General features: G+C 42.8%; 1 protein-coding gene across 1 annotated transcript in view; it reads right to left on the bottom strand.

Moving 5' to 3' along the window:
* Nucleotides 1-10470, bottom strand: part of MED13L (mediator complex subunit 13-like) — a gene marked incomplete at its 5' end in the record, with an annotated part of 159826 nt that extends 149356 nt beyond the window's left edge. Inside the window, one exon of the mRNA XM_009081353.1 lies at nt 10233-10470. Coding sequence (XP_009079601.1) covers nt 10233-10470 — 238 coding nt within the window. The remainder of the gene's footprint in view (nt 1-10232) is intronic.
* Between the last annotated feature and the right edge of the window lie 2386 nt (nt 10471-12856).

The following is a 12856-nucleotide window of genomic DNA, read 5'->3' as shown; positions in this document are numbered from 1 at the left end:
TCTGGCACAGCCTTTAGCTGCAGAGGCAGGTACTGAAACTGCAGCCATGGGCACTGAGGGAACACCTGAGCTGCACTGTGCCAGCTCCCAGAGCGAGCACTGGTCTCGTGCCAAGGCACAATTACAGCTGGTAAGAGGCAGAAGCAGCCGGAGCTGAGGGCTGTGAGCTCCGACCCTTGTCATCAGCTGGAACAGAAACTGAAACTGTGACTGCCCGAGCTGCGAGAACACCCAGCCAGCCACAGGGCACTGGTGTGAGTGAAGGCAGCACAGCAGCCCATTTGCTGCCACCAGCCAGGCTGAGCACAGGCACCTCGGGTACAGGCTGTGCTTACACTGCTCAGCTCAGGTGAAACCATTCCAGTGTGCTTCAGATCAACAAGAACCCAACAGCATTCCAGCACTCTGCCTGCCCTGCAGCATGTCCTTCCTTCAGTATTTATTTTCCCTTCAAATACTTAACATTTAATCTTGAAAAAGCACTTTCACACCATTTCACTCCAAGTTCAAGTTCTGGCTGTCATTACATGAGTGGCTGCAACACAGTTTAGTTTTTTTTAACCAAGGGACTAATGTTTAATTACGAGGAGAACTCCACCCTTGTCTTTCCCATGGAAACTCGCAGTTCCCATGGGCGAAGAGCAAAGGTGAGAACTCAACCTCTTTCTTAACCCAGCCCATGTACTACAGCTCAGCTGTTCTGCACTTGCTCCTCCTCTTAACTCTATGCAAGAATACGTTTTTGTTTGCCTGTTTCCAACATGCTGCTTTGGAGAGGACACATTTCAGCTCCAATAAATATCAGCAAACAGACCTCATGTTCCAACCCTCTTTCCCCACATACCACACTGTTTCTCAGATTTCCTGCCTGATCACCAACACCCTGAGCCATATATCAAGCCCTGAAATTGCCTTCTGTCCACGTTTCTGGGGATCCAAGTTACCTGTCTCACAGACTGCTGTCAAACCCTCGGGTAAGTGAGTGCAGGTGTATAATTAAGTCCACTTAAAATGAAACTGGTCCCAGAATTGGGGAATAAGAATTCTGTACTAAGATTTATAGCCTTTAATAGGAACTTTGTAACAAAGAAAGTAACTTCTATGTAATGGAAAACATCTCTCTCTAAAGGGAAACGCTGTGTTAACGTCAGCAGAGTCATGTTTCTGTGTTCTCTTTGCAACCCACTAACGTGTTTGCTACTGGAAGTTCATTAATTACTCTAAAAATGGCATTACCACAACACAATTTTTTATCATTCTTTTGAAGGTGGCATTTCATCTATTTTTCAAGACTAAATTTACCAGTGGAGCTTACCCTGTGTTCTTAGAATTACTTGGTACATGAAAATACAAACACCAGTAATGAGCTCTATTAATGCAGATTTCACTTCAAGCTAACTTAGATTTACTTCACACAGTTAAGTGAGTTCATTTCACTGGGAAAAAAAAGGAAAGAAAGATTCCCTGAAGCAAAAAACATCAACTACTGTGGCTGATATTGCCCAACACATTGCTGAAAAATAAATTCTACTGATTGGATTTTTTCATTCCCCCCCCAAGCAGCACTTTTCAAAATACAGTCTTTTAATGATTGTTTAATTTTCATATAACTAGAATATAAATCCTTTACATACTGCTTTGCTGCAGCTGCACCATAATGTCTCATTTTTCATGGAAAAAACCTAATTACGTGGTTCACCGAGTTGCCTGTGGTAACACATCAATTTTATTTACATTCAGAAGTTGGACTTGAGTTTGTTCTCAGCACTCTGCTTAATTCCAGGCACATTTTCCACAACCCTTCTCTCCGATCCATTGGGAAAACCACACTCTGGCTGGGACTGAGAGGGATTGTGAGTTACCAGGATCTGGGGTTTTTCCAGCACCTTCCATGCACTATCACCTTTGGAGCATCAGTTCTCTCCTGCACAAATATCTTGGGTTTACTGTGAAGTTTGGTCTTGCTGAACCAGCTCTGCCCAAGGACCATTCAGTGGTCACTACAGAACAAGGCTGTGAATGTTGCACAAGGAATGACAACTCAGTTTCCCACAGAAACACTGGAGAAAAACAGTAAGTACTGTGTGTCCAATAAAACCTAAAGATTAATTGCTCAGCATTTCAACTACTTCTACTCAACTGTGCACATATTTGGAAAGCAGAAAGTTCACGAGGAAACGTATGGGATTCAGCAGAGAATTTCTCTTCTTGGCCTTCCCTCAATGTCTTTGCTTCTAACTGTTCTCACAAGGTAATTTGCTGCAATTAACAGCAAAACCTCCAAATTCCCAGATATGGGGAAAGAAAGTGAATTCTTGGGTGATAAAAATAAAAGAAAACAGAAAGAGTGATGCTATCTTATATAAGGCCCTTTGGGAGATTTCACTTTTGGGGCTAACTTTTTAGCCTTAATATCTATAGTATCATATATCTTATATCCTTAATATCTGACTGCAAAAAAGGGAGAGAATGCAGCACGTGGGAATGGTCCATGGAATATCCTGAGCTGGAAGGGACCCACCAGGATCACTGAAGTCCATTTCTTGACTAGAATTGGTAATGAATTCATGAACGCCACACATACTCATGGGATCCTGCTCTGAACACTGAGATTCACTGTTCGTGCTGAGAGAGAACACTGAAGGAAACAAGAATTAAGGAAAGGTAAGGGCAGTCTGAATTCCAAATGGGAGACTCAGTTTTGAGTATTTTTCAACCAACCCACACCTTTGCTGTCTATACCCATAAACTAACTTACAAAAAGAGGTTGAAGTGGTGGGAAGAATATTTATTTTTCAAAGAAAACAAACTAAAATGAAGACATCTCTCCCAGACACAATAAGGCTCTTGTCAACTCCATGTGTATAAAAGGAGTTGGCATTTTCCCATGAAGCAATTCCTTAATCCCAAATGATGGCATAATAACCTCATTTAATATGCCTCCTTAAAAGAAAAAGTTTATTTTGTCTAAGCTAAACTTCAACTGGCAATCACTGGACACCAATTAACAGTGTCACATAGAAGGGTCACGGAACAATTCTGCGAGCTGAGAAAGTATGAATTCACTTTTCAATCCATCTTCTTGCCAAGAGAACGGGAAACTTTAACTTTGTTTTCATGCCTTTGGAAATCATCTATGCTAGGCAATTAAGAAAATGCAAATGACTTATCTTATTGAAAGTAATCAAGCCAGAAACAGACTTTTCAGTAACTTAATATTCCAATAAAGTCTTCTGTCATATGAACCTACTTGTTAATTCCACTCTGCGCTCGAGAACCGGCAATTAACCATTTTCAGATTTCACTTCAAATTATTAATAAGTGGTGCTCAGCTGCTTGATATTCATAGCTGCTGCTTAAACTGAAAGCCTTCAAAAATACTTGCATTGCAGCCCCTGCGAGATTCCTTTTATCCCTTGCTCATAAACTGCTGCTCTTGTGCTCAGTACCACTGAGCACGACAATGGTTATGGGGTTTATGGAGTTATCTGGAGTACATAAACCAATTGTTGTAACACACATTCCATGTCTGTACACCCTTCTCCGAAGCCTATCAACACAGAAAACCAGGAGATAACCTGGGTCATTTCAGGAAAGTATCAAAACCAGCAATAATGTAATTCCAGCAGCAACTCACTCCCTTCTTCCCACTCCCATAATCTTGTAGTAGAAAGGAAGATTGAAGAGCAGTTTCATTTGAAGTAATACTACTCATTTGTATACCCATTTCAGGGGAAGGGAGGCTTATTCTTCATTTCATGCACTGCTTCACACACTTAAAATCTGTTTCAACAGACAGCAACATCTTCTCATTCAGTAATTAACATATCTCACTGCACAGCAGCTTCGAACACACTCCGTAATTCCTGACAGATTCCCAGTTCCTCACAACTACACTGAGTCAAACACAGGACCTTGAAAGAACCTTAAACAGAGTCTCAAACTGAAATGCAAAGTTGCTTTTACATTAGCAGAACCAAAAAATATTTTTTCTGGTTTTCCACTTTTTTCTTTTAATCGCTAATGTATACTGAGGTGAAATATTTACTTAATTTAGAAGACTTGACTGATAAATTAAACCTTGAAATTTGGCAGTTGTAAGTGAGCTTCAAGAACCCTCCCTAGCAGTAATAAAAATACCTAAATTGAGTTCTGGGGCGAGTTACTCTTCTCAGCAAACATCCTTGAAACAGATCTGGCATATTCTGCTTTCCTGCAGGTCAAAATCTACCCATAAGCAATTTGCAGGCAGAGAAACAAGAGCAGAAATGAAGTCTGGGCCACCACCACAGGGGCTAACACAGATCCCTTACACAAAGTTCTTCCTGCAGCCAACATTTTTCCTCTTAACTTTTATCGGCACATGGGGATTATGCCTGTGTCAGCCTGAGATGCCAAGAATTCATAAACAGGAATGAACTGAAGCTCCAGGTTTTTCCTGTCACAGATCAAATTTCAACTACATTTTTAAACTTAGCAAGCTGTGCAGATCACACACAATAATCTTTCAGGAAAGATTTACCTAATGGATTCAAGATAATCTATTCTTCATAAGTGCTTCCATCAAAACCCTTATGTTCTACATGCAGTATAGCACAAAGTTTAATAGTATCCTTTTTTGGGGAAATATCTCCAGCAGTTCATGGATCAAGATGGTGAGGAATCTGGAGGAGAAGCCATATGAAGAGTGGCTGAGGTCACTGAGGTCAGACCTCATCAGGGTCTGCAGTTTCCTCAGAAGGGGCAGCACCATCTCTGCTCGCTGAGCCCAGCGACAGGACCTGAGGGAACAGCTGGAGCTGTGTCAGAGGAGGGTTAGGTTGGATACTGGGGCAAGGTTCTTCCCCCAGAGGGTGTTTGGGCACTGGAACAGGTCCCCAGGGTAGCAGTCACAGCCCCAAGCCTGACAGAGCTCAAGGAGTGTTTGGCCAATGCTCTCAGGCACAGGGTGGACTGTTGGGGTGTCCTGGGCAGGGACAGGAGTTAGACTGGTGATCCTTTTGGGTCCCTTCCAGCTCTGAATATTCTAAGTGCAATATACCAGACAAGATATTAAACCCAAACGATTTGGCTCAATGCAATTCAGTCAACAGTAAAACAGGAACATTATATATTCATTCCCTTCCTAAGCCTTTCTCCCTGCAATGAAAAAGTTGCACAGAAAGAACAGTCCATGTGATTTATTTGAGGGGAAAATGTCTTTGAGTGAATTTTACAGGAGAGCAAGTTAAGAGTTAACTGCACCTCTACCAACACTTCCAGGATGATTGTCCCAGGAGTAGAAAAATGCTCAAGTCGTATTTATTTTCTCTCAAGGAGCTCTGCACTGTTCAGCTTCTATTTTCAAACTACCTGATGAAGCAGCTGCCACCAGACAGGGGTGTTACTGCTGTGCCTGCACTGCTCAGGCCAACAACAGCTGGAGGGTGCAGAGGGATGTCTGGGGGTTCTGATGCTCCAAGTTCCTCACGTTCATTTGTCATGTCTTCAGAGCTTCACAGATGTGATGGACATCCCCAATACCTACCAGAATCTGATTTCAGGCAAACAAGCCACTAAGCTGATAGAAAGCTGCAGTTTTATCTAAAGAACTATCAAACACCAAGAATCTTGCTCAGTTTCTAGATCCTGTCTCACATCCTGACAGCTTTCCAGAGTCTACCTCCAGGGTTGTGCTTACATTCACCAGAACTCCTCTCAGCAGTGGTGCACACCACAATCCCTGCATCATTCCTGAGGATTCCAGTGCCACAGATGCAACAGACAAAGCTGAATAGAACCACAAACCCAATATACAGATTGTAAGTTTATAGACAAAACTGTCAGACAAAAAAAAAAAAGGTTGTTAGAAATGTCAGAGGAGAGTACTTTTGGCAAAAGCAAAGGTGACAGCTGAGGAACAGATCCCTCCTGCCTCTGATCTGTGTGGAATGCACAGGGTACAGGGCAGGGGTGGGAGAAAGAAAAAACCCAAGAGTTGAGTATAAATTCTCTGTGGTGCTCCAGATGGTATTTGGTCACCAAATGCAAATGAGAGCTCTGCAACTTGCAAATCTACAAGTTTCCTGTCAGAAAACCTGCCAACAGTAAGACACAGCCTCCTCTCCTTCCATTGCTTCTCTTGGATTTGCAGAGAAATGGTTTTATGGGAAAAGGTACTGTAGCTTAACACTTGTCAAAGCTCTTCAGGCAACAGTATCATTAAACAGCATTTATCTCGGAGAAAACAAAACTTCCACAAACTGGAACACTCCCAACTTTTTCGAACTTATAAATCACTCCATTTTTTCTCCCCCTTGGTGACCTCATATCAATTAGCTTTTCCACTTGGGGCAGAATAAAGATCTCAAATCACTCTTCAAATTTTAAATCTCATCATAACAAAACCCAGGACAAAACAGTTTAGGCTGGCAGGAAAAAGAAATGCAGGAATATGTGGAGGAGACACCTATGAAGTTCACAGCTGCCAAATCTAAGTACTTAACTGGTCTGTAACTACTCTGCAAATAATTGTTTTTACTTAATCTCCCGTGACAGCACTTAATTATCCACACAGTTTTGGAAAGCTACTACATAAACAACTGCTCCTAGAACCTCCTGTTTATAACCACCAAGTTGTTTTCCCCATGACTATTTGAAATTCTTTTATTAAAGGCAGATTGTTGTTTCCCAAATCTTGAATGTCATAAAGATAAAACAACCCTTGAAGTTCAAGTGCAAAACTTTTTCAAGTGCTCCTGAAAAAAAAGTTTGGACTTTTCATCTGTTTACTGAAAGGAATAAATACCATGAAATATTATTTGATTGACTCTGTTATTCAGAAAAATCAATAATTATAGTTTAGACGTGAATGAATAAAACACAGTATTTCAAATTAAAATATTTACATTTAAGTTACCACTAGATTTTTATTACCCTAATGAACATTTCCCTTTCAAAGCACAAGTCCCAGGCACAAACAGAGAAATCTAAAACCTCATTCTTGATAAGAATTCAGGATGTTATTAACAGCTGTTATTCCCTAAAGCTGAGACATCTCAAAAGCTGTTTTGGATAGACTCTGGTCTTCCACTTGGATTTGCAGCACCAGATTTCTGGGACCTGTGCTCCTAAATGTGTGAGTACCAAGACAAAGCCAAAGCTCTGGTCACTGCCCACAGTGACAACCAAACCCGCAGGAACAAGAATTTAAGCCCATGCAGCTCATTTCCTGACCAGGTTATACCAAAACAAGGATCATGTTACCATGGCCCAGCTGACAGGCAAGGAAATGACTCTGCCTCAGTAACTCCTTGTGTTCTGTTTGTAGCCCCACATGGAAAAGTCCTTTATATTTTCAGGAAACTAATTTTAACTATCAAATATCTCAGCACTGTGGTCTGTTTATACAATAAAAAGCAAAATAAGTTTGTTTCTTCTGCCTTGCTGCTGCATGGACCAGTGAACACACACAGTGTCCTTTGTTACTTCAAGGAATCAATGTACATAAATGCCTCATTCTGGCAGAATTTGATGCTCAATATTTTGTCAATACTGATGTTTGAACTCTGAAGTTCTACTGGAGAGAGCACAACAGCCTTATCAGCAGTGAAATGTGTAACACACAATTTACATCACTTTGAACTATTATCTGATAAGTCACGGCAAGTGTTTCAATATGCTTTTAATATAGAGCAAATAAATCTATCCTTGTATGATTCACACACATTGCACAAGAATTCCAAACCCTGCGGTAGAAAGGAGCTCAGCTCCCAAATTCCTGTAGAGTCCTGGCAGTTAGTTGGAGCACATTTCTTTCTTCTTCTCATTACCATGAACTTCAGTTCCCTAAATGAGTTACACCTATTCCTTTCTCCATCTCCAAACCCACATGTGTCTCCTCACATTCTTCTGTGTAACCTTTGTCTTTCAGACATGTTTCACTGGACAGAGCACTGCAAATAAGGATCCCTCAGAGCCAGAGCTGTGGCACCAGAGCAGACATCTCCCAGTGCCACTGGCTGCAGTGCTGTCAAACACTGTGCTCTGACTGCTTTTTGTCAGTGTGATGCTGCTGTGCTCTGGCAGACAAGGTTCAGATTTAATTCCACCCAAAAGTTACTGCACTGAAGGTTCCAGCTTGGATGCTGCAGTACACTGATCCCTGTGTCCAGCTCTGGGCCCTTCACTGCAGGAAAGACACTGAGGGGCTAAAGCATGTCCAGAAATGGGCAATGGAGCTGGGGAAGGAGCTGGAGCATCAGGAGGGGCTGAGGGAGCTCAGCCTGGAGAAAAGGAGGCTCAGGGGGGACCTCCTTGTTCTCTACAAGTCCCTGACAGGAGATGCAGCCAGGTGGGGTCAGGCTCTGCCCCCTGGGAACAAAGGGCAGGACAATGGAAAAAGGCCTCAAGCTGTGCCAGGGGAGGTTCAGGCTGGCTAACAGAAAGAATTCCTTCATGGAAAGGGCTGTCAGACATTGCAAGTAGATGCCCAGGGAGGTGGTGGAGTCACCATCCCTGGATATGTTCAGGGAAGGAATGGACACGGCACTTCATGCTCTGGTCTAATTGACAAGGCGGAGATCAGTCACAGGTTTGATTTGCTGATCTCAGAGGTCTTTTCCAGCCTAAATGATCCTGCAAATTCTTGGACCAGGCAAAAAATGTGTCAGTGATGCTATTGTCCTTCTGCTACACTCTGCCCCATACTACACTGAAACAGGTTCAGCTATCCATACATTTAAATGCTTTTCCATACCATTATCACTGGCAGTAGCATTACCCTGTTGTAACCAAGATGTCAGGTATAAACAAGCTACATCAATTTACAGCAGGAACAGAAGCTGTCACTGCAACTCCCCTCAAATAAAAAGCCACTTAAGTCCCATATACTGCATTTGAAATATTAAATAAACTATATTTCACAGAGAAAAAAGCATATATTATTAAAGCTGTGCTGGGTGAGTAGGAATATTCCCCATGTCTTCATTCAAAACAGGTGCCTCATGAAACATTGATGTCAGTGCAATGGCTCAGTGCAGCTCTTCTGAGCCAGCTCTTTAATTATACATGATCACAGAGCTACCTGCATGGAACACACCCAAAGAGGCTCAGGGCTCCATATCTGTGATTTCACAGGCTCTATTGCCACATAAACAATCTGGCACTCAGCAGAGGATGAGGTCTGTAACAGTCTGGAGACTGGTGCTTAGAACAGAGCGACGAACACCAAAATGAACATACCATAACCCAGGACCAATCAGTGTGGGGTAAAGGTGGGGAGATAAGGGACAGCTAAAGCACACTTGATAGATACAATATTCCATGTACTTCAACTGCCATACAAGTTTTACCACCAAGTAACCAGAAGGTCTAAAGGCCACCAGGATAAAAACTTACTGCAAGAAAACAACCTGATCCTCATGATTGAGTTGGCTTTTTTCTTCTAATTACTATTATTATTATTCCAGACTTGGTGAACTTTAATTGTTTTCACCCAAGACACAAGGTTAAAAGAGAGGTAAAATTCATATAGCCCAATGAAACACCTTTTAAAAGTTAACATTTTCAGGCAGACTAGATCTTGTCATAGCAGCAATACACCACTAAAGAGAAATTAATGTATTGTGGGTATAGTCAAACTCAGAAAGGATCACAATAGAGTTTTGCTCTGTCATTTTAAGGCTCCATGTTCTGGGGACATTGAGGACAATCCCAGCTGCATAAAACTTTCAATCACAAACCTGTCACTGCCCCCTTTGACCTACCTGCCCCTTCCTGCCTGGTATTACAATCACTTGCTGCAACTTGTCTCCATGTACACTCAAATCCTGCAGCACAACCAAAGTGGCAAGTTCTGACCTTGCAGATTTACCTGTGGTGCTGTGGAATTTACCTGACTATATTATAGGTGTTTCACTCCATCAGCTATTACCTTATGCCAGACTTGGCTTTTATTACTATTCTTATCCTTTGAACTAGAATTCACTCTGGTTTTGCAGTGCATCTGAGGTTTCACAGAAATCTAAATAACAATGCTGACTATAGGCAATTTCAAGTTTCCTTTACACTTTATCTGTGGATCTCTTACAGAGAAGAAGCCAAATTTACAGCTTTTTTTCCTCTCTAGGTCTTAAAACACAAATTATGACAAAATCACACACGGCAGCAAGTTAAAACCTTAACAACAAGTTTCTTTTTCACTGGAAAAAAAATATAAGTGAATGGAGAAAGAGAGTAAAAGAGTAACTTACTGTGCAGCTCCCGATGTATCACATCCACCAGGTTGGGCTCATCTCCCCACCAGAATATCCAGAGCTCCTTACAATCCGGTTTGACGTCGCGGCGCCACACGCACAGCAGGTTGGCCTGAAGGCAGCGGATGAAGCTGAGCAGAATGGGATCATCCTGTGCTGGGGCTGAAATGATTGGGCCACAGTCCCCATGACCTTCAAAATTGTACCTACGCCATTTGATGCCAGTGAGTTCAGCCTACAGGGAAAAAGAAAAAAAAAAGGGAAGCAAAAAGCCATTAGATCATGTTATTTCCTAACACAGTTATATTTCAGTGCTGATTTGCTTCATTTTCATTGGTTAATTCCTTGGATTCAGCGTTAACTTAAAACTCCTTTTATTTCTCTATTTCCCTTTTTCCCCCTTCAAGGAAAAATAATTTAGAAACAGTATTGAATAGAATATTCTGAGGAGAGAAGAAGAGAGGAGGAATAAACCTGGCTTACCCCTGCAATTAGGTTTTTCATCTCGCTTTGATTCATTTCCAGCAGATTCATCAATTTCTAACCTTATTGTTACCTTACTGTAATCTTACAAATTAGAAGGAAAAACCAAACAAACAGAGAGGGAATAAGGCCCGTTCCCTACCTGCTGCTTGGTGGTCACACCAAAGTTTGGCCACTTGAAAGTCACAAAGTGCCACAGGGCATAAAAAAACAAAGGACTAACTGAAAAAGTTGGAAGTTTCACACTGTGATGTTACACATTCACCAAATCTGCCTTTTATTTTGCTCAAATGAACAAAAACAGAACAAGGAAAGTTGCCACCGAGTTGCCTCTCAACCAGACAGAATTCTCTTATTAACCATCAAGGACAAATAAAAAGGAGATTTGCTACCCAGACATTTGGGAAAGGTTTTCTTTGGGCACTGAACAGTTCCCCAGGGCAGAGGTCACAGCCCTAAAAGCCTGACAGAGCTCAGGGAGTGTTTGGCCAATGCTCTCAGGCACAGGGTGGATTGTTGGGGTGTCCTGGGCAGGACAGGGGTTGGACTGAGGATTCTGGTGGGTCCCTTCCAACTCAGGATATCCTATGATTCTGTGATTTTCTTCCACTCCCAGTTTGCCCCATGACTGTTGCTGCCTCCTCCTTTCACCCCAGCCCTGGGAGCCTGCCCAGGCCACGAGGGGAGCACAGATCACAGCACAGTCTGCACACAGCTATTATCACACACACGGTGCTCTGTACCCTGTGCTCACACTGGGCTTGTACGCCACTTTCTAACCCATGTTACCACATTCCCACTGCTGTTACTCCCTCCACCGCTTCATTTCCAGCATTCACACCTTCCCCTGGCTGCTCAGGAATAGCTGCAGTGCTCGGCTCTGAAGTGGTCCTGCAGGAAAAGCCAGCTGGGCTGCAGCAAGGAGCTGCAGGAACTCAAACACAGCATCTACACCTCTGACAAGGGAAGTCATTGCCAGGGAGAAGGGAAAGACACGGTGGTGGAAACACCAGCTGTAGGAAGGAATTTTTACTCCTGAAGAAAACCAAAGACTTGCAGATCCTGTATTCCTCCCACTTTCATCATCTGCACAAGGACATTTAGCCCCTCCTCCAGAACCTAAACTCCATGCCACACACAGAAGGATTTCCCTTCTCAAGTCTATAAAATTAGTTTATTTAGAAGTTTCAAAATTTGCTTTCCTTCACCACAAAAGCTGAGAGCAGGCTGTTACTTGCTCCAGAGCTGGCTGGTTAACTGCTGGGGAACTGAGAATGATGTTCAGCAACCGAAGCAATAAATACAAGTATTTCTTTGCTCTGGTAAATAAATGCTCTGAAGCAGTTTCACCTCGCTCAGTGTATATTGCCTGGCACAGCAGGGTTCTGGCCCAGGGCTAAGGCTCCTGCGACTGTGCCTCAAGGACTATTTCCCCAAACACTGATTATCCAGATTGCCTATTCAATTCTCCTCCGCAGAGGCCTCACCAGGCACATGGGAATGCAGTAACTGGCCTCTACTGGGAAGGGGGAAAATCTATGCAACACTGAACAGCAATGAAATGGGACTTCTCTCATGCATGCCCCTAAACCACCAGGCACCAGCTCCACTCTGAGGAAGCAACACTCCCATCCTGTACGTGCCAGCAGGACACCAATGGCACTGAAATCACAGCCAGTACAGGATTATATCTGCTGAAAGCTTCCTACAGCCACCACTGCTGCTCCTGCACTGAGAAATGCTGATCAGCCAAAGAGTTGGGACCTAAGGATAAGAAAATTGGAAAAGATAGTCAAGAGTGGCCGAGATGCACAGCCATGTGCCATGTCCCTGGCACAGAGAGGCCATGGGAGCCCAGAATAACAGGAAAAGGGAAGGCTAGAAATGATTTTCCCTCAGTATGGTGCTGTGTAGCTGGTACACCTCACACACTGCATAATAGTCTAAGAGAAAGCACTTACACATGTTCCTCTGAAACATCTACATCTGTTCTATGTGGGTCTCCAGCTATAGCTTGGAACAGGAACGTGCAGAGTTTGTGAAACATATAATGAATATAACTACCAGTCACAAAACACCAAAAATTAGTGCCAGCATAGCCAACCCAGGGAAAAAAAATGATGTTAAATGTTTCTGTC

The sequence above is a fragment of the Acanthisitta chloris genome, unplaced genomic scaffold, assembly GCF_000695815.1.
Source record: "Acanthisitta chloris isolate BGI_N310 unplaced genomic scaffold, ASM69581v1 scaffold13970, whole genome shotgun sequence".
Taxonomy (NCBI): domain Eukaryota; kingdom Metazoa; phylum Chordata; class Aves; order Passeriformes; family Acanthisittidae; genus Acanthisitta; species Acanthisitta chloris.
The sequence above is the reverse complement of the archived record's forward strand: the minus strand, read 5'-3'. Positions and strand labels throughout refer to the sequence as shown.